The sequence below is a fragment of the Populus alba genome, chromosome 19 (assembly GCF_005239225.2).
Source record: "Populus alba chromosome 19, ASM523922v2, whole genome shotgun sequence".
Lineage (NCBI taxonomy): Eukaryota > Viridiplantae > Streptophyta > Magnoliopsida > Malpighiales > Salicaceae > Populus > Populus alba.
This window is the reverse complement of record NC_133302.1, coordinates 22,371,959-22,393,433: the sequence shown is the minus strand read 5'-3', so window position 1 is coordinate 22,393,433 and position 21,475 is coordinate 22,371,959. Positions and strand designations below refer to the sequence as shown.

Below are 21,475 nucleotides of genomic sequence, written 5' to 3'. Positions count from 1 at the left end.
TATGATTTAGCTTTATTGTAATTATAATTCTTAACCAACTCAATATTAAAACAAAATTGACAAAGATAATTTTGAAAAAAATCATATGAAAAAACACTGCAGCAATTCATAGTGTTTTAAAGAAAAAAATTACAAAACTAAATTCTTAATTAGCTCAATATTAAAAGAAAAATCGAAAGAGATAATTTTAGAAAAAATACAACAAAACAAACACCAAAAAAAAGGAAAAAAAATTATGTTGGAAACACTATAGCAATTCACAATATTTTGTGATGAAAGCTACAGTGCTTCCCCACATGATTTAGCCTTATTTGTAATAACTTGTAATTGTAATTCTAAAACAGCTCAATATTAAAAAAATAAAATTGACAAAGATAATTTGAAAAAAATTATAAGAAAAAAAAAAACAATGCGGAGAGAAATTGTAGCAATCCACAATGTTTTGTGTGGAAAACTACAATGATTTCCCCATATGATTAAGCTTTATTACAAAGTTAAATTATAATCAACTCAATATTAAAAAAAATCGACGAAGATAATTTTGGAAAAAAATATTACAAAAAAGAAAACACAAAAAGAAACTGGAAAAAAACCATGAGGAAAAACTGTATCAATCCATAGTGTTTTGTGAGGAAAAACTTGTATTTAGTTATAATTGCAATTCTTAACCAGCTTAATATTTAAAAAATAAAATTGATAAAGATAATTTTAGAAAAAAAAAAACATAACAAAAACAAAAAAAAAATCATTTGGAAAAAAACACTATAGCAATCCACAATAATTTTTTAGGAAAGTTACAGTACTTTCCTCACATATTATAATTGTAATTTTTAACCAGTTCAATATTAAAAAATAAAATAAAAAAAGAAAATTTTGGAAAAAATCATAAAAAAAAAAAATCATGCAGAGAAACACTATAGCAATCAATGTTTTAAAGAAAAAAATTACAAAACTAAATTTTCAATCAGCTCTATATTAAAAAAAAAATTAACAAATATAATTTTGAAAAATAAAAAAATAAAATAGAAAAACTATGTGGGAAAACACCGCAGTAATTCACAGTATTTTAAAGAAAAAAAAAATTACAAAGCGAAATTTTTAATCATGTCAATATTTAAAAAGTAAAATCAATAAAAATAATTTTTTAAAAAAAATAAAAAAAATAAATGCAAAAAGAAAAAGAAAAAAATAGGGAAGTTGAAAAAAAGAAGTAATTTGGGAAAAATAAAGAAAAAAATCAAAAAAAAATAAAGAGAAAAGCACTATGGATTACTGTTGTAATCCATAGTGCTTTGTGTGTGGAGAACAGTGATTCCCCTACACCATTTAAAGTATTAAAAAAAATCAACAAATATAATTCTAAAAAATAAAAAAAATAAATAGAAAAACTATATGAGAAAACACCGCAGCAATTCACAGTATTTTAAAGAAAAAAATTACAAAGCAAAATTTTTAATCAGGCCAATATTTAAAAAGTAAAATCAACAAAAATAATTTTTTTAAAAAAATAAAAAAAAATGCAAAAAGAAAAAGAAAAAATAGGAAAGTTGAAAAAAAGAAGTAATTTTGGGGAAAAAAAACAAAAAAAAATAATAAAGAGAAAAGTTGGAAAAAATGAAAAAAAGAAAGAAGAGGAAAGCACTGTGGATTCCACAGTGCTTTGTGTGTAGGGGAACTCCCCCACACCATTTAGAGTATTGTACTAGCTTTGATAACCGCGCGATGCCGCAGGTCATTTTTACATATATATAAAATATTAAAAAAAAATAAAAATTTAAAAATCTTGGGTTTTTCTACAAAGTTATACCCAAGAATCTTGGGTTTAGCTGCAACGCATGACCTAAGAGTAATATTTATAATATTAATAATAAAATTAAACTTGCATGACGTAAGTTTAAGTGAGCCTGACTGTAACACCGGACCCAAAAATATTGGATGTGGGTCTGGCTATAAGGTCGTATCATAAAAGTATGATAATTAAATAGATTAATTAAAAAAAACAAAGAAAAAAATCAACATAAAGAAAAAACTAATGAAGAAAAAGAAAAAGAAATTGAATTACTTGGGTTAACCCTTTAAACCAGGTTATCCCGTAAAACCTGGGATTTGCGTCATGAAAGTTTGATAACTAAATAGAAAAAAAAAATGACGGGTTTACCCAGAATTAACCAGGTTAACCCATCAAATCAAGTTAACCCGTCAAACCCAAGATACGTGTCATGAAAGTCTGATAATTAAATAGAAAAAAAAAAATAACTTTAACAAACTAAACTAAATGAAAAAAATAACTCGTCAAATCAAGTTAACCCATCAAACCCAAGATTCGTATCATGAAAATATGATAACTAAATTAAAAAAAAAAATTAACATTAACAAACTAAATCAAACAAAAACAATTCATTAAAAAAAAATTTAAAAGAAAAAACAAAAGAAAAAAACAGTCATATAATATAATACAATATAATAATAATTATAATAAAAAACGTGGGGAAAGCTAAAGCTAAAGCTAAATTCTCAACCAACTCAATATTAAAAAAATAAATTTAACAAAGATAATTTAAAAAATAAACATGTGGAGGAAACACTGCAACCAAACAAAAATCATATAAGGGAAACACTGTATTAATCCATAGTATTTTTTCTTTCTTTTTTAAAAAAGCTACAAAGCTAAGTTCTCAATCAGCTTAATATATATAAAAAAAAAAACCGAGATCCGTATAATGAAAGTATGATAACTAAATTAAATTTTTTTCACATTAACAAACTAAATTAAACAAAAAAAATTCATTGCAAAAAAAAAAACACAAAGAAAAAGGCAAAAAAAAAAAACCCATGGGCAAAACGAAAAAAAAAAAAAAAAAAAAGTCAAGTGTTTCACTGTGTGCACAATGATACATTATATGTAAAAAACAGAAGAAACAAAAGCGAGAAAAAAAAAAAAACAAACATGCTACAATGAAAAACCCACGCATTAAAAAAAAAAACACACACACTGCTACAATGAAAAAACATTTAAAAAAAAAAGAGGAAAAATTGCTACAGAAAAAAAAAAAACCAAAAACGAAAACAAAAATGCCACAAAAGAAAAAAAAACTTCAAAAAAAAAAAAAAAGCTTTAGCTACAGTGAAAAAGCTACGCGTTTTAGTATATTACTTAATTATATGTAAAAAACAGAAGAAACAAAAGCGAGGAAAAAAAAAAAAAACAAAGTTGCTACAGTGAAAAACTTACGCGTTAAAAAAAATGTAAAAAAAAAAAAGAAAGAAAAACTGCTATAGAAAAAAAAAAAAAAACAAAATGCCACAGAAGAAAAAACTAAAAAAAAATGTAAAAAAACAAAAACAACTTTAGCTACAGTGAAAAAGATACGCGTTTTAATATATTACTTAATTATAATATAATAATATAATTATAATAATTATTATTATATATAAGTATAATTAAAAGGCGTGGGGAAGCTACAGTGCTTTCCCACGCCTTTTAGTGTTCTTTAATAATAATTTTCAGAGTTATTTGAAGCTGTCTGATGAGTGATGACTAGAAAAGTTAATGCCATGTGAAAGCAAAGAAAATAATTGAATTAGGATCATCTGTATCCTAATCAATACAACTTCGGTATCTACAACATTGTGTTACATACAGAAAATACCATAGAGTTGATCATTTTATCAGGTACCTTGTATTGACCGATGATCACCTCATAGTGGACTTTCCTTCTCCTTTTCTTTGTAGGATATTTCCTCTTTCTCCCTCTCTGTTTGCCACAACGAATCTGCCTCTGGTTGCTGACTTACTGCAGCTGAAAATCCTCTTCCTGCTTGGATTTTTTCTGCTTCTGCCTTCGCTGTTGATTTCTAGTCTATCTTGCTCCTCATCAGGGGATCAGAACTCTGAGTGTAGTGGTATAATGATTAGTTTGTGATCATATTTGCGGGCATAGTGATCATCAGGCCATATCTTAGGTAGTGTTTGGGGCCGCGTTTCTACCTGTGTTTTGCAAAATTTTGAATTTTTTTTTTTTTGCTAAAATTGAGTTTGATTTGTACATTTTGGATTGTTTTGATGTGCTTATGTCAAAAATAATTTTTTGAAAATGAAAAAACATTATTAACGTGTATTTCGGCACAAAAATTTATTTGAAAAACAACTACTATCACACTGTCAAACACGCTGTTAATGCTGTTAATGTAGCCCTTGGGCCTCCGTAACAAATAGATAAACACACAAAGAATTACGCAAGGCCCATACCCATCCAGTTGGTTCCACGATCCACACACACCCAAGGAAAGCAGTCGGATCTTTCTTCTTCCATCTATATTTGTAATCTATCTGACCCCGCTCCGTCCAAAGTTTCCCTTTTTCCGGTACTACATGGTGATAGAGTCTAGATAGAAGAAAGACTAAATGATGGTATATAAAATAATTCTAAAGCTGTTCATTTAATTTTATAACAATTCGAAACCGAAGCGTCTGGTTGTGGTAGTGGTACAGTAAACAGATAGCGTTAGCAATTAGTAGCATTTAAGAGGGCGGATAAAATAATACATTATGCTGCTAATGGCAGAGGCGGATGCGGGTACCAGTTGTTAGTCTCTTCTTCTTCTTCTTCTTCTTCACTACCTGACTTCCTTCGCCATTACAAGACCCAAAAAAAAAAAAGTGAGTACATTATTATATCTATGTCTAATTATATCCATACTGTTTATACATCGCCTACCTCATATTTTTTATGCTCAATTTTTGTCATAATTTTGGGCAACTCAGTTTCAGATTAGATTAGTCTGACATTTGGCCTGTCTTTGATCTCTCATAAAATATTTCCATCCAGAAAGACTAGTAGCAAGTCTAGTATGGCGGCGGCCTTGTCTTTTCCTTGTGCACTTGACACTGCAACCAAACAATTTCATCTGCTGTCTTCCGTCTTGTCTGGCATCATTGCCTGCAGAATTGTAAGTGTGCCTCTTCAATTTTCTACTTTAATTTGTTTGTTACCATTCCCCACCTAGGGCTTGTATTACAAGCCCATTTTTGTCAAGTAAAGTAAAATTCTTTTTGATAGAAGGCAAATCAGTCATGTAATTTTGTTCGGTTGGTTTTACATCTCATTTTCCCTGCACTTGCATTTTGTTTCTTGTTGTTAGCTTAACAAATCTTAGCATTAATTCACATCATTTGTACTCACTTGCTCCGATCTTTCCCATGAAGGTTTACAAGCTAACAGCTTTTGTTAGCCGTTTGCACTTCAAAGGTTATGGGAAACTAACTGATGCGCAGAAAGTTGAATGGAATAACCGGTACAATCACATTGCACATTCATCCTTCTTTTTTATTTTTGATTTTCAAGCTCTCTAGAGGCGTAAACTCACTTTGATTGCCCTTACGATACAGAGGGTTCTCGACATTTCATGCTCTCTTTGTTGCATCAGCTTCTCTATACCTCCTGCTGTTATCGGGTCTTTTTTATGAGGATTCTAGAGATGAATTAGTTGTTAATAGAACCTCTACTTTATCAAACTCCACATTGGGGGTAAGCTGAAAGTTATTATAGGGTTTCTTTCTTTAATTTTTCATCTCTCATGATTTCTATCCCTTTTAGCAATTAATTTGTCATGTCTGCATTTGGTTATGAACATCGACTTCACTGTCGCATCTTCACCGATGGTCATGATGAACATTATTTCTTTGCATGCCAAGCATACTAGTTATCACTTTATGGTATATCTATGTTCCATCAATGCCTGATTTGTGTTTGCATGAACCTCCGATGTAAAGCTGGATTTCTTTTTCCACTAAATGTTTTTGACTTTCTGCATCTAGATAGTTCAAATTTATAATTGTTAGTTAAAGTTTGTTGCACTGCTAGAATCCTGTCAGTTGATAGTTTCAACTGCATCTTGAATAACACACTGATTACTTATATGGATTGATTAATATGAGCAGCTTTTCTCAGTATGTCATGTACACATGTGTACTTGTGAACACTTGCATGTTGAGAGAGCAATCATACACTGGAAGACCAATTTTCTGTTGTTTAAGAAATATATCAATAGTTAACATGGTGTACAGGATTCTTTTTCAGTTGAAGTGCATCGGTCCAATTCATTGCAACATTAAATTCAGTGAAGAACCATCATTTTGTAACATATTGCATTGATATATTGCTTAAAATGCTATCCATTTACAATCCTACCAGAGTGAAGGCTTAGAAATATATGTTTAGAAACATCATCTGGCAGAGGTTTAATTTACTAAAATTGTCGATAAACACTGCCATATTTGATCAAGTATTTGGAACAATGAGCTCACCATTTATATAGGAATCGGTTACATATTTTCAGTAATGTCTGATAACTTGAGAGGAATTTTTTGTTTGTCTTTCCTAATTCATTTTTACTGGGTTTTGGGCAGATATCCATTGGCTATTTTCTGTCAGATCTGGCGATGATTCTATTTCATTTTCCAGCATTAGGTGGTCTGGAGTATGTAAGTATAAAGAGTCCATGGTGGATGAACATTTTAATCAATTTTTTTCCAAGCCTTGAGCCTGTCTATTCATTTTCCAACAAACAAGGAAACGATAAGGAAAAAGAGAAGTCCTCTTGAGACTGTCATTATAAGTAACCATATTATGAACTGTGAATTGAACTGTTTGGTTTCTACCCGTAATATACTCACAGCAAAATTTTCTGTTTTAAGCATCATTATTATCAATAATTTGTTTGTTTAAACAAGATTGGCAGACACTCTTGCCTGCCTGAGAAGTCAAGTTGACTTGAATACCCTTTGATTTGTTCTTTATTAGTTCCTATAAACGATTTGCTAATGATGTTGATATTCTTTAACTGTGTGAGATTTTGATTTTCAGTGGCATTTCATAAGAACCAATTTCTAATGATCTCCTTTATTTCTGTAAGCTTTTGCACCATGGACTATCCATGTTCTCCATAATCCTCGCCCTCCTAAGTGGTCAAGCACAGATTTACATACTAATGGTTCTCTTTTCTGAGATCACAACTCCCTTTGTAAATTTGAGATGGTAAGGTTATCATTTGAAGGTGTTCCACAATTTCCTTATGATTACTTGGTTCTTAGCGCTTCATTAATCTGCTGGATGCAAATTTAGGTATTTGGACGTTGCTGGTCAGAAGAGCTCTAAATTGTACATTTGGAATGGAGTTTTATTGTTCATGGGGTGGCTGGTAATAACACACATTAAAATCCTGGTTATTTCAGTTGTCTTGCAGTAATTTCTGTATGTTATGCACATGTGATGTGGAATTCATTTCATACTTCATTACTTATTTTGCAAGTACAGCTATATCACTTTAGATATTATGATTGCCTTCTTTTGCTTGTAGTCTACTTAACATGATATTTGAGTGTTGAACTTATTCAAATTTGTGTTGGTGCGGAAATGAATAGACCATGACTTGTTTGTCTCCATAAATGGAGCATTAAGATCAAAAGGAAGAGAGAAGCCCCATTTTATTCTAGGCACTGAAGGTGGATAATTAAGAGCATGCCTTTTGAAAATGATGAGTTGCATGATTCGAAGTTCAATATGTTACTTTGAAATGCCCTTTTCTCCTATGCCTTCTTTTTTTGAGAGAGAGTAACATTCTGGCAGCCTTTGGGGATCAATTTAGTTAAGGTGACCCTTAAAGAGGCCAGTGTATGCCATTCCTATATGGGGATTGGTTCTGTTTTGATAGTTAGATCATAAATACAGACAGTAGAAGATGATATGATTGAGTTTGGGACTGAATCATGACAGGTTTCCAAACTTAATGATTGTCATTTATCTTTTCCACATAGCTCTGTAATGTCACCATGTGTCATATTTGTTCTTACTGCTCTTTAATGTGGCTCAATAATGGTGACAGTAACTGCTGATGTGGTCAGGTTGCAAGGATTCTTTTGTTCATCTTCTTCTTCAGCCACATTTTTATTCATTTTGATCAGGTGAGTGATGCATCTCAATTTGACTCTTATCAATATGAGTTTCAATGACCAACAGGTATAGATGTAGCATGTTGTTTGGCATGTTTTATTCAAGGTTTGGAATTGACATGGTATCAGAATACATATCATATTTGATTTCGTTAACCAACAGGTTGTTTGACATGTTCTATTCAAGTTTTGGAATTGACATGGCATCAGAATACTTGTAATATTTGCTTTCGTTCTGTGCATTTTAGTGGCTATGATTTTGTGATATGCTGATAATGAAATGGTGTAAATTCAGGATGATGCAATTATCTTGGCAAGTGGTTGTATGAATTTTTGGGTTACAAATTACCATGGTGCTGTTCTCTCTTTCCCTCATATCATACATTCCTTTGTTTCAGGTCAAGCAAATATTTCCATTGGGCTTCTATAGCATTCTTGTGATACCTGGGACATTGGCAGTGATGAATGTGTTATGGTTTTGGAAGATAGTGAAAGGTTTGATGAAAACCTTGTCTAAAGCTAGACATGGTCAGTGACCCAACCCCGCCGTTTGGTTTGTGGTATGACCACGCACTCACATGTATAGTTGTTAACTCAGCTAGTTAGTGATGGTTCAACAACAGCTTTTAAGCCCGGACTTGTGGAAGGTTTGAGGTCTGTGTATTGTTGCATACCGTAACAATAGTTCCCATTTCATACTTGGGAGACCTGAGATTACCCCGCTGTACTGGTTTGAGCTGCAAAGTAGTCCGTTTTGTTTTCCATTTGGATTTGAGTGCCATATAGCTGTGGATTTTTTAAATATTTAAAAGAGAGAGTAGAGGTGAAGATTTAGTAACATTCTCCATTTTGTCATATGTGAGGTGTCATTGGATTTGTTGTGGATCTCAACTTGGAATTTGTTTTGTTCTTTAAAAAAAAATCGTATCCCTTTGGAGTTTGGAGTTTAAAGGACAACATGAAAATTTATAATTATAAAAAATATATATAAAAAAAAAAAAAGAACCCCTTCCTCTTTGAGCATTCTTGGCTGCTCCCATTGGACACTAAGTAGCATCATAGAAGAACTTTCTTGTATTAAATAAATAGAAGAAAGAGAGCGAGGAGAGAGGTTGGTCCAAGAGTGGAGCGCTAATAAATCTAATCTAATCTATTCTATTGATGAGTCCAAAACCGAGGCATGTGGGTGGAGAAGGGAGATGGTCGTCGTGGTAGTGGTGGGGTGGGTGGGGGCCTGGGGGGTCAAACTTGGAAGGCCTCAACTCAATTGAATTTTAACCTCCCATGCAATTGCAGCAAATGCAACTTTTACTCCTAGTCGGCTATCCATAGTAGCGGTTTTTTTTTTTTTTGGATATTTTTTTCGAAGGTATTTTTATGTAAAAATATATTAAAAAATATATAATTACTTTTTATATTAGTAAAATTAATTTAAAAACATTAAAAAATATTAATTTAATAATTTTTTAAATTAAACATGATTAAATATAGTTTCCCCCAAACATTGTAATATGTTATGGTGTGTTTGGTATTACAATTAAAATATTGTTTGTTTAAAAAAAAATTATGAAATTATTTTTTATATTTTCTAAGTAAAAAATAAAATTTTAAAAATAAAATGTATATTATTTTAATATATTTCAAAAAAAATAAATCATTTTTACTCTATTATATTTTCAATTGTAGGAAGGAAAGAAGTAACAAGCAAGGGAAGTCTCACCAACCCACAGCTCGGGGCTGCAGTGCACACGTACGTCTTTTTGTTATGTTTGGTCTAATTCTTAAGCATTTCTTTTGGTCGCCCGCATTGAATTTGCCTGGTCCTCCCCTAACCTAACAGTCATCCCTCCCCTCTCAACACTATAAATAATTACAGTTTCCAACTGCCTGCTTCTTCCTCCCCTCCCCCTTCGTTCCCTTTCGGGTTTAATTGATTTCCTTCCCCTTCACTTTTCCCTGTTGCTAAAAGCTAAAGGCTGGCTTCCCTACTTCCTTTTGTTTGAGAAATCAAGTATAAGATAGATACTATTTACTTCTTTCAGGAAAAGAAAGGACAGATCTGTCTGTCTGTCTGTGTAGATGTGTGAGAGAGATCATGAGAGGTGATGGAGAGGAGTCAGAAAGAAGAAAGGCCAATAAGTTCTGGTAACTATTAAGATCCAAACTATTTATTATATAGTTCCAATCCAAAGAGATAGATTTAAGGAAAGAAAAAAAGAAACAATGTGGAGCAGATTATGGTCCTCCTCTGCCTCTGGGGTTTTGAAGCGCACCCTATTGGCGGCCAACACTAAATCCCTTTTAACATCACCGCGATGCATCACCAGGACTATTGCTTCCTCTGCCTATTCTTCGTGTTTTTCTGGTAGAGGAGGAGCTGCTGCTGCAACACCATTTTGCAGCAAAATCACATCCTTTTGTTTTTCTTCCATTATCGATGCTGATGCTAATGATAATGATTCTTCACCCTCCTCTAATAATAGTAAAAATGATAGTAATAAAAATGTTTTGATAACATGTGCGGAAGCGAGGAGGCTGATGAGACTGGTGAATGTGGAGGCTCTAAAGATGAAGCTTGGCTTGGAAACCAAGGAAATTATCCCATACTCAGACCTCCTTGAAGCCTGCCAGAGCATGGGTATTGCCAGATCTTATGATGAAGCCGTTACTTTTGCTCGTGTCCTTGACGATGCTGGTGTCGTCTTTCTCTTCGGTGACAAAGTCTATCTTCATCCTGATAAGGTAGGTAGCCACTAGACATACCTCCTCTTCTACCCTTCTTCCTTTATTTATACCTTTATATGTTTTTCATTGTTAATGTTTGCATTCAATCAATTGCTTGATAGTCTACTTTTCGGATGGATTGGGCTGGTGGTGGTGGGGCAGACTCCCACTGCGGAGAGAGACACCGCATCTTCTCTTCGTCTTCCCCCTCTCTTTCTTTTCACTGTTTTTATTATTCTGATTGTGGAATTCCCATCATTTATTTCGCTTTCCTTTTTCGAGGGATTTTCAAGTTCCAGCGCTCATCACAATTATATAGTAGAGAAGTTACTATCAATTCTTCTCTCCAACTTCCCATATCGCTTATTTCTATCTCTCTATATTTCCTCATTGTTCGAGCTTATGCTTCTTCTATTGGTTTCTCTCCTTTTATTCAGCACCTTTTCAAAGTTTCATCTCTATTACTAGTAATATAATATTAGCTGAGAAAAGGGATGTAAATGCTCTATTCATTTTCTTGCTTTTCATCAAAGTGTAATTTTGAGAAGCAGATCTGCTTCTTTCTTTGCTTATTGGAATGACAATCGGGGATATTCACAATCCTCTCTGTGTATAGGGTGCAGCGAAGGAAGTCAGAAGAATGATAAACATGTAGATTTTTTTTATCCTAACCGTTTATGCATTAGGCAGCGAGTTTGTTTGCTAATATTCATCATAATTTGTTTTTGCTTGTGTCTTGGAACCTCATATGCAGAAGCACACTAATTTTGACTTCTAAAGATAGCATATCTTGTGGTCATTGAGCACCAACTTAAATCAGGCTGAAGCAACGTGATCTTTATTTTGTGTTTTATCTTGTGGTCATTGGTACAGATTTAGAAAGTGCATGAATTTGCATTTAAACAAGACGAGGGATTTAAATCGTTTCTTTTTTTTTTCCCTAGCCCTTGGATCTTAATCTTCCTGACTGCAGATTGGTTGTGCCTTGATAATATTCTATTGTTGTAGGTGGTATATCTGATTAGAAGAGCAGTGCCGCTTGCTCTAACTCCTGAGGACGACCCTGCAAGAGAGGAGCTAAAGATACTTCAGGGGAAGAAAGAAGAAATTGATGTGCTGGCACATAAGCAGGTTCGCCGCATCCTTTATAGTGGGTTGTGTTTAGCTTTATTACAGGTTGGGCTGTTTTTCCGGCTAACATTTTGGGAATTTTCATGGGATGTAATGGAACCTATAGCTTTTTTTGGCACAGCCGGTAGCATAGTCATAGGTTATGCATACTTCCTGATCACTGCAAGAGATCCAACTTACCAAGACCTGATGAAGAGGCTATTTCTCTCAAGGCAAAGGAAGTTGTTCAAGAAGCTGAATTTTGATGTTGAGAGATTTAAGGAGCTACAACTTAAATTGAAATCACCTCTGGATGCCACTGCCTCTATTAAAAAACGTGCAGGGATGGAACTGGAACTGGATGATGCAATACACAAGCAATAACCTCTTGTTTTGTTTTGAAAGGTTAGAGTCCAAGTGGGGTTTTCATGAGAATTTATCCCACTAACCAGCTTGGTCCTTCCTGCCTTACCAAATGATTAACATCGCTCTTCCTTTGACAAAAATATATTTGCTGATTTGTCGAAGTTTTCTCGTTTTTTGATAGTGATAGTTGGCATTCTTGCAGCTTCTTATTCCAAGAGAATGCTATGACAAACAATTACTGTTATTAATAGTGCTGGATAATTGGTGTATTTTTTGTTGGACAGCTTGTAATGCTGAAAGCATTAATGCCCATGCCCTTCTTTGAATTTACTATCTTATTCCACGATGATATAGCCCTGCTGAAATTTGAACTCGACAGTAGTTTATTGATGATTATTTCTTGTAATTACCCATCATGCAAGTATGTAGTTTGCAGCTTGTTTACCTCGCAAATGATTGGCATTTGGCAAGTACCTATTTTATTGCTCTCTTTTCCCTTTGTCTGTACGGATTAAGTCATGTTTTTCTTTCTTTTCTTTTTCTCTCTTCTTTACAAAAGCATATAGAGGTCATTCTCCTTGAATATTTTGAAGTCACTTGCAAGGCTACTTAGTAGATCAATCACCAATTCCTCTTTGTAGCCATTGAAATGCTCCAAAATATGCAGTAAAACCTGCAACATATCCACGTATCGAATTGCCATGTAACGAAAATATGAAGTACAACATATCTAAATCCCTTCATCAATTAATGCAGAGAGCTGGATCTGCTCTTCCCTTCATCATAGCTCTCAAGCCAATCCAGTATAGAACAACTCTCTGTAGCCTCTGATGCAGTGGAACTTACTTCAGGTATATCTACCTTTTGACGTTACCTTGGGGAAAGTAGGTTTGCATTATGGATAGGGCGAACCTGTTGGTCTTGTGCAATGCAAGAGAGGCCTTTTCTTCTTTATAATCTGAGCAGCAATGAAGATAAGATTGCCTTTTTTTCACTCCTGGGGGTGGATTTCATGCTCTGAAAAAATTAGTATCCAAAGTCAACAAAAAAAATAACTTTTTTTCTAGTTTTTTATCTGCCATCTTCTCTCTTTTGTTTCTCTTTCTGCCACCACCGCTATCTCTTATATCTGCCAAAAGCAACCACCAACTGACCAGCTACTACTAGAATCTAGAATCGTCGTGATCCAATGACAAAAGTCATCATCACATTCAAGGTTGTTAAAATTACAATTTGACTCAAAAAATCATATAATTTTATAATTCAATATATACTTAACGTGCAAAATTATTCTAAAAACTTGAAAATCAATGAAATCATTAAATCAGGTGAAATCAAGATTTCATGACCGTTTTAATGATTTTAGCAGAAAACATAAACTATGTTTCCTCCAAGCTTCAGTTGTCCAGTGGCTATTGGCTATTACGCGTTCTTTCATCTTTGTATCAACTGTTGATACACACACACACACACACAAAATAAAATCTAAATCCCTAAAATTCTAAATCCATAAATCTAATCTCTTTCTCTATTAATAGCTCACAGTTTCCTCTTTCTCTTCATTGACGGTAGCAGCACTCTTCTTTTTCCCCATTATCAACGGCTCAAGGCTTCCTCTTCATCAACAACGGCAGCGCTCTTCAGTCTTCAGATTGTTCACTCTTCATCAACAGCACTCTCCTCTTTAGTCTTTAACAACGACTTACTCTTTAGCCTTTATCAACAGTGATCTTCTTTTTTTCCATCATCAACAGCTTCCTCTACAGTCTATACCATAAGTTGTTCCATTTATAATGTCATTTTGTTTGGTTGTTGAGAAAGTTTTGGGGGGGGAAAAGTGACCTTTTTATTGTTATATACTGATTATTTGAACTAAATTTAATTAATTTCTTGATAAATTATTGTGCTTAATATCGGTTTGGTTTGCTAATGATTTAGAGGTGATGAAAGTTTAGATTTTGATATACCAGAAGTAGATTGTGATAAGAAAAAATATATGTAGCATGAAATTATTTAAATCGGGAAAAAATTTGGAGGATTTTCAAGGTTTTTTTTTATTATTTTATGTTATAGGCTGATATGTAGGTTGTGAACTTTAAGTTGTTCTTTTTAGCTCTATCAAGATTAAAATTCCAGACAATTTTGTAATCAAGCCCCTGGATAAATTATAATTAGAACCCTGAATTTTAGCACCATTTACAGCGCAGTCCTTATTCTTTCTGAACTATTTAATTCAGTCCTCAATTGCTCTAAACTTTAGTATCCTCTTCTCACTGTTATTTTTTTTTTTCTTCTATATGCATGAATCTCAAGGGATAAATGTGATCTCTCTAGTGCTATATGCATCACTGTCTAGGGGATAGATGTGATCTCTCCAGTACTATATGCTTCACTCTCCAAGATATGGATGTGATCTCCCTAATGCTATATACACTAATCTTCAAGGGGTGAAATGGATTTTCCCAGTGCTATATGGTATGTGATCTTCAGGAGGAAAAAGAACATTAAGGAAGACCAACAATAATGAAATGCAAAAATATATAGTATTATGATCCAATATCCGTGAGGTACACAAATGCCCGTCACTTTTATCTCAAAGGATGACGAGACGCTTATTAGTCAATTGTCACCTCCACCTCTCTTAAGCCTTCAGATGCAAAATCATATATTAAAGGCTTGGGTGGGGCAATTAATGAGTCAACTTTTTATTAAGCTTTTGTTTGATTATTTAAAACATATGGATCTGGAAAATATGTCAGATCCAAAACATTTGAACTTGGAAGTCAACCAAATACAGAGTGGCATAGGTCTGATATGTTTGTCAAACCTAAGACACTTGAACTTGTTAGTCAGCCAAGTCCAAGGAACGTGGGTTTAGCAAACATGCCAGACCTAAGACGCTTGGATTTTGCTTGACAATCAACCATGTGTAAGGAATGTAGGTCTAACACACATGTTAGACCCAATACACTTGAACTTGACAGTCAGTCAAGTCCAAGGAACATGAGTCTGGCACTTATGTCAGACCAACAATGCTTGGACTTTACAGTTAGTCAAGACTTGGCAATCAACCAAGTCCAAGGTGACATGAGTGTGGAAAACTTGTCAAGCCCAAGACACTTGGGCTTGGTGACGACCATCTATTGGCATGTCCAAAGGAATGATCAATCTTTCTTGGGTTTAAATCTCAGGAAACAACTTGGCCTTTTTAGGCTTAGCTATATTTGACGTCATAAACTCTAGATCTCTCTACACATTTTGAAGTGTATAAAAGTCCTCTAAAGACCCACCATATTTCCTTCAAACATTAATATAGATGTAAGGAATATTTATCCATCATTAAATGCTATTAGGGTAATTACACCATAAGCCCTTCTTTTCATAAAAAGACAGGACTTGTGAGTTATAAATACACCATGAGACTTTTAAAACAAAAGTTCGCAATCTTCAATTCTCTACTATATTTATATTTTCAGAGCATCTCTTTGTAGAATATTCTTGTATCTTCTATCTCTAAAAAAATACTTGTTTAAGCATCGAAGAGTTTCCACTTCTACCAAAAAAGATTTTTTACATGTACTAGTCACGAGCAGCTTTGGCCACCTGAGAACCAAATATAAGCTGTTAACTACTTTGGCTAGAAAAAATGAAGGAAATTGTTAAAACTAATTGATTAACTGATTATCCAACCTGAAAATTCTATTTTTAGACTAGCGGGGTTTTTGGTACATTTGATTCTTTGATCACCACGTATTGCATATCTGTAAAAAAATGATAGGAACAGTTGCTCAGATGGCAAATTCCTTACTCACTTAAACTGTTCTTTGGGGATTTGTAGCCTTCAAAGAAATATGAACCTACGGGGCAGTCCCTAAGCTTTTAGCAAGCTTGGTTCTCTCATCCAAAAGGATCCTTTTGGATTTACTTCAATGCATAAAGATATAGACTTTAATGAATTGCATTTAATTGATCAATTATGACAAACAAACGTAGGAGGGGAGAGGAATGAAGAACAGAACTCCATGTGAGTTTTCTAGTTTGTAAATTTGCACTCAAGAAAATGAAAGATCACAATCTATCTTACAAATTTATGTATCTCTAACAGTCTCCATCAGATGTCCTGTAAGTAGCAAGTATTAACTAAAACTAGCAACTAAACTTTATTATTTCAAAGAAACGTCAACAAACAGTATAGTATAAAAATTTATAGAGGAAATGTGTTTCAATGAAAGAAATGAACTACAACTACAAACATGAAGTCAACAACTAATGATCGTTTGCGATAAGCAACATGAATATATTTTTCTCAATACTGAAATTGATGCATAAAGCTTTTTAACCCAGATTCTTCTTAAGAGTTTTCCCCCGGAGAAAAAGTTATATAAATGTTATTGTCGGTGGTTGTTGGTTTCCATATAGCAATGTCTTTCTCCAACTGGTTTGGATAAAAGCAAACACATAAGTTACTCGTATTCTGACTAAATCTTCTGAGCAAGCAGTAGGCTTCCTAAAATCATTATTGGAAAATATATGCTAGGACTTGAGCAACAAGAGACATACTCTGCTACAAGTCTTCAAGGGAGCCATGAAATGTCCATAATCCCACTACAAAAAAAAAACGTTCTATCCATTACCCTGAGTGATGGTGATTATCCTTTTTAAACTTCTCGCTTTCAGAAGCTTTTTTCAACTCCCAGTTAAATTACTAGAACATAAAAAATTCTATTTTTAAACAAATATATGCGACGATGTAGTTGAAACCAAGCCACAATCATTGCATTAGCTGTAACCTTTAACCCCCTCTCTTTTGACTTTCTAACAGACAAAGCCTTTTTCCCAAACCCTTCCATCCACCACGCGCCTTGCCTTGTACGATGCGCGCATCCCATTTGCCTCTCATAAATGATGAGTGCTCCTTTCTGAATGACAATTACTGAATTGTCAAGCGCAAATATCCATTGCTTTAGATACCATGAGAAATTAATTGGTAAGCCAGTGATTTCCACCACTTCACTTTGATGAATTATTGTGTCTGCAATTGAATGCACACAGCCTTCTCCACTTGTTTTTTAATATTAACTTGGATGTCCGAACTAATTTGCGCACACCTCAACTAATTCCATGAACCTTGAAGTTAACGATAATATAAATCTCCAATGACCCTGAAGTTTGTGAGACTCAAATTAAAAACATCTAAGAAGTAAATCTAGAATCTAACTAGTTGAGTTATACCTCTCAAGATTACCTTCACCATTAGTTAATAATATGAATTGATGCACATGCTTGTCTAATGATAGCTTAACCGTTAAAAAAAAAGGACAAATAAATAATACACATGGTATCATCATTCCTAGAATACCTTAAAAAAAAGATGTTAATCTAAAACTTGACCAGTTAAACTACACCCCTTAAAGTTGACTTCTCCATTTGTTAATAATATGAATTGATGCACATGCTTGTCTAATGACAGCTTGACTGTCAAAAAAAAAAAAGCAAATAAATAATACACATGGTATCATCATTCCTGGAATACCTTAAAAATAAAAGATGTTAACGTCAACCAAGTTGTGTAAGGTAAGAAAACGCATTCATAACATCTACTAGTTATTTTCCCTTTAAAACCTGCAATTCAAATCAGGTTTTTCACTAAGAATCAAATGTTCGAACTAGTGCATTGGATAGTAAAGGAAACTATAGGTTTCAACTTCCTTCTTTTAACAAGTCTCTCTTGATGGATCATCTACAAGAAAAGCAATCTGTAATCATCTGCTTCTTGAGCCATCTCCTCCATGCTTCTGTCACTCCTTTCCTTGTCTAAATCCAGCTTCTGCTTTAATTCCTTTTCCTTCTCATCAATCTAAATGACACAGACAGAATTATTTGTTACACTCATTTTGGAGCATATAGATCAGGTTCAGGCACAAATAATGAAGGATATTCGACAACTTACTGCATCATATATCTCATCATTCTTCTCAAAGTCGCCACCTGTCCTTGGGATGATGTGAATATGAACATGAGGCACAGTCTGTCCTGCCTGAGGCCCATCCTAAAGCACCAACAAAATTCAAGTGGTTAGTGTTCAAACACCCAGAGCATGCTTTGATCACCTAGTGGCTGTGATAACAAGCAAGAACACTCATCCTATGTTCTAACACAAAAAAGAAGAGATAGCATGAGTTTATGAGGAACTTTCTTACTTGGATGGCAAATGTGAGTGAGGTTGCACTGTGAAATTTCTCGAGCTGACTGCCAACCTTCTTTGCCATGAACCACAAATCACTGGTCTCATCAGCAGTTAGATCAACAAAGCGCTTCACTTCACGCCTTGGGCAGACAAGCACATGTACAAAATGTCAAGCCAACAAAATCGAACACTCAACAAGGTGTAATATGCATAATAAATTGAATCAAATTACATCATCATGAAATTTGACCAACATTCTAAGGGCATACTACCATTCATGAAATGACCAGCACATGAGATACTTTCAGCTATGTTACGTTGTCTTACAATGTCTTCGTATAAATGCTGAATGCATATGCAAATTGTAAGTGCTTTCAGTCTTCTGGACATACTGGTCAGTTCACACAGGTACGATAGTCAAACTCTTGCTTATACACTTTGTTCAAGCGGCTGTGTGCATCAAATCCAATTCTTATAAGCTCAAAAGGATCAGCATTAGTGCCCAAGCCAGGCCAGGGTAAACAGATATTGAAACATAAATTAAACTTAGCCAGAGAATGAATCTACTGATTGTTCTCTCTTTTTTTTCCCTGGTGATCCTAATAGTCATTTGGACAGGGTCAGTTTGCCAGTAAACAGACAATTCATAAAGTTTTCTAAACTCCAAAATATATGCGCACGATGTTACTGCGATTTACATGCATATACTCACAAGGGGTTTTCCTATTGTTCAAGCTTTTTTAGTTGTACTACAGGAGCATAATAGCATATCTGTCCATAATTTCATTGATGCACAACGCAAATAAAAACATATTGCATTGATTCAGCACTGCTTGTTCACCCAGGAGAATTTCATGAGAAAAAAATTGATGCTGTGCAGATACATCCCAACAAATCATTCAAACTTTTGACTGAAAAAGGATATGACCTGCAAAGGAAAAGTGACATGAATCAAAATGAGAAGAGAGTTCGGTTATAGCAAGAATACAGAAAAGCAAAATAAATCACATAGAGAATACACAATTGTGCACATTTGATGGATATCTATTTGCTTATTGGTGAAACCTTTTCCGATGATATTATAAGGTGAATCTGGATCTTTAATTGCTTTCAGTCTTCCTTGTTCAATTGGACTATTAATAACTCATTTTCCAGTGATGCTAATCAGTTCAACTTGTTATTGACCAAAGGAGGAAAAAAGTCCACTGTAGCTTGTTAATACAGATATAAAATGACTTTGCACCAACTACAAAGCACAAATTAAAGGAAAGCAAAACACAAGAGAGCAAAATGTCTTTAACAATAATCACAAAAAGATGCTCAGTATCTGTAATGTTAATTTTTCATTTTCCTTGAATTCAAACGACAATTTTAATGTGAATTTAATGAATACTCTTTTTCATTCCAAGATTAAAACTTTATAAATCACATGAAATGAAAAATAAAAGCTGAACTAAAATAAATAAAAATAACGAAAGATTGGGAGCTTCAAGAAATCTCACTTTTTCATTTTCAAAAAAGAAGTGAGTCATAAAGTCCCTCCCAGCAGGTTAAGAGTCTTTTTTCCACACATTCTCGGTTCTCAACCAAAAGCAGCTAGAATCACTCTAAATAGTTTGACTTTACATAAAAACAAAGCAACATAATTAATCCCGAAAGAAAATTGTATTGCAATCTTAATCTTAATAAAAATTGAGGCACTAAAAACTATAGAAATGTGATCTATAAAAACTCCTATTATGAAATGCAATCAGCACATCACCAAAAAACCAAAAACAGATGAACACATACAACATACTTTTTCAAAAATTTACCAACATCATGGTTTAATCACCCTACTTTCCAAATATTTGATAGCTAAACATAGCAAAATTTCCTATCTGAGAATTTAAATAAGTGCATTGTCCCAAAAGATTAGTAATTGACTCCTTAATCAACACTAAACAAAGAAAATTGATTAAAAAGCAACAAATTCAAACATGGACGTAAAAGAGACACAAGAACATGCAAATCAAACAAGATTTTGCATTTTAAGCTCAGTTAAAAACTACTTTGAGATAGTAAAATCATGTATAATATATAATTAACAAAAAAATTGCATTCTTGAGGTTGACTCAAAACACCACAAATGAAACAATTCATAAGCTTTTCAGTTTAGTTATTAACTAAACTCATTCAGGAATGCAATTTTGGCTTGCTAGGATACAAACATTATATTCCCAACATTTTTAAACTATTAGAAAGACATGAAATATTGTTACAGCTCGTGTTTGTTTGAAATTATCATTTAAAAAAAAAAAAAAAGTTTTTTCTTTAATCATAACCAACTTATCAGCAAAGGAGGGGACAAAGGGGCAAATCTCAAAATTACCATCCAACTATAAAGTTAGTCTCAACTTAACTTCTATCCATTTTACGACTTTTCATCCAAATTGTACTTCTTTTTTTTGGTAAAAAAAGGACTGTTAAACTCAAAATTTTCCATTGAGTGATTATAATAGAAGCCCATATTGAGAAATCAAAATAGTATGATGGTAAAATTGATACAAAAAAAAAAAAGTTTGGGTACAAAATTGAGACTACTATATTTGAGGTTCCAAAAAAAAAAAACAGCCCTAAGTGTACACTATAGAAAGCAAATGAAAATGGAAAAGGGAAAAGGGTGCGACGTGGAGGGGAGTGGAATAGAGAACAAACCCGGTAGAAGGGGACGGAGGTTGACCATAGCATAGGAAAGATGGGTGGAGTAGAACACTTCTTTTGGGTCTATTTTGTAAGGCCCGAACTGATAGCTTTCCGTCGACGTCGACATCTAGTCAGGGAGTATGAGGATGATTAAAATCATAATTCATAAATAAATAAATGGTAAGAATAAGAGAAGAAGGGTTTTCTTCAGTTTACCTTGGTGGTGTTGATGGTGGTGGAAATAGGTCTGAATCCCTTTGAGGAAGAATAATCCTGGGGACGAAGAAGAGGAAGAAGGCAGCTGTCAATGGTAATGCTATGTGCGAAAGCGAGAGAGGGCAGCAGCACTTGCGCCGCCTTTATCATTATTTTTCTCTATTAATAAATGAATCACTTCTCATTTTTGAGAGAGGCTTTTGATTCCATGGAAAAAGCCAAGTGACCAATCTGGC

The 21,475-nt window shown here is 33.6% G+C and overlaps 3 protein-coding genes across 5 annotated transcripts; 2 read left to right on the top strand and 1 right to left on the bottom strand.

Moving 5' to 3' along the window:
- Positions 1–4,221: 4,221 nt before the first annotated feature.
- LOC118044225 (uncharacterized) lies at positions 4,222–8,956 on the top strand. The gene is made up of 9 exons (XM_035052435.2): positions 4,222–4,660; positions 4,830–4,950; positions 5,207–5,295; positions 5,390–5,528; positions 6,410–6,484; positions 6,916–7,037; positions 7,125–7,200; positions 7,904–7,963; positions 8,350–8,956. The coding sequence occupies exons 2-9, from the start codon at positions 4,852–4,854 to the stop codon at positions 8,485–8,487; spliced, it is 798 nt and encodes a 265-aa protein (XP_034908326.1). The 5' UTR covers positions 4,222–4,660; positions 4,830–4,851; the 3' UTR covers positions 8,488–8,956.
- A 766-nt stretch (positions 8,957–9,722) lies between these two features.
- On the top strand, positions 9,723–12,482 carry LOC118044223 (calcium uniporter protein 6, mitochondrial). Of its 3 annotated transcripts, none has more exons than XM_035052432.2 (3): positions 9,723–10,693; positions 11,684–11,806; positions 11,913–12,047. In XM_035052432.2, exons 1-3 carry the CDS (start codon positions 10,175–10,177, stop codon positions 11,937–11,939), a joined length of 669 nt encoding a protein of 222 aa, XP_034908323.1. In that variant the 5' UTR covers positions 9,723–10,174; the 3' UTR covers positions 11,940–12,047. The 3 variants fall into 3 exon arrangements, with proteins under 3 accessions (XP_034908323.1, XP_034908324.1, XP_034908322.1); XM_035052433.2 differs by having other exon boundaries at positions 9,725–10,693; positions 11,928–12,064; XM_035052431.2 differs by having other exon boundaries at positions 9,731–10,693; positions 11,684–12,482.
- A 5,182-nt stretch (positions 12,483–17,664) lies between these two features.
- LOC118044242 (bifunctional bis(5'-adenosyl)-triphosphatase/adenylylsulfatase FHIT) lies at positions 17,665–21,475 on the bottom strand. The gene is made up of 5 exons (XM_035052468.2): positions 21,240–21,475; positions 21,034–21,150; positions 18,352–18,498; positions 18,102–18,200; positions 17,665–18,008 (listed from the first exon to the last, which is right to left on the bottom strand). The coding sequence occupies exons 1-5, from the start codon at positions 21,387–21,389 to the stop codon at positions 17,892–17,894; spliced, it is 630 nt and encodes a 209-aa protein (XP_034908359.1). The 5' UTR covers positions 21,390–21,475; the 3' UTR covers positions 17,665–17,891.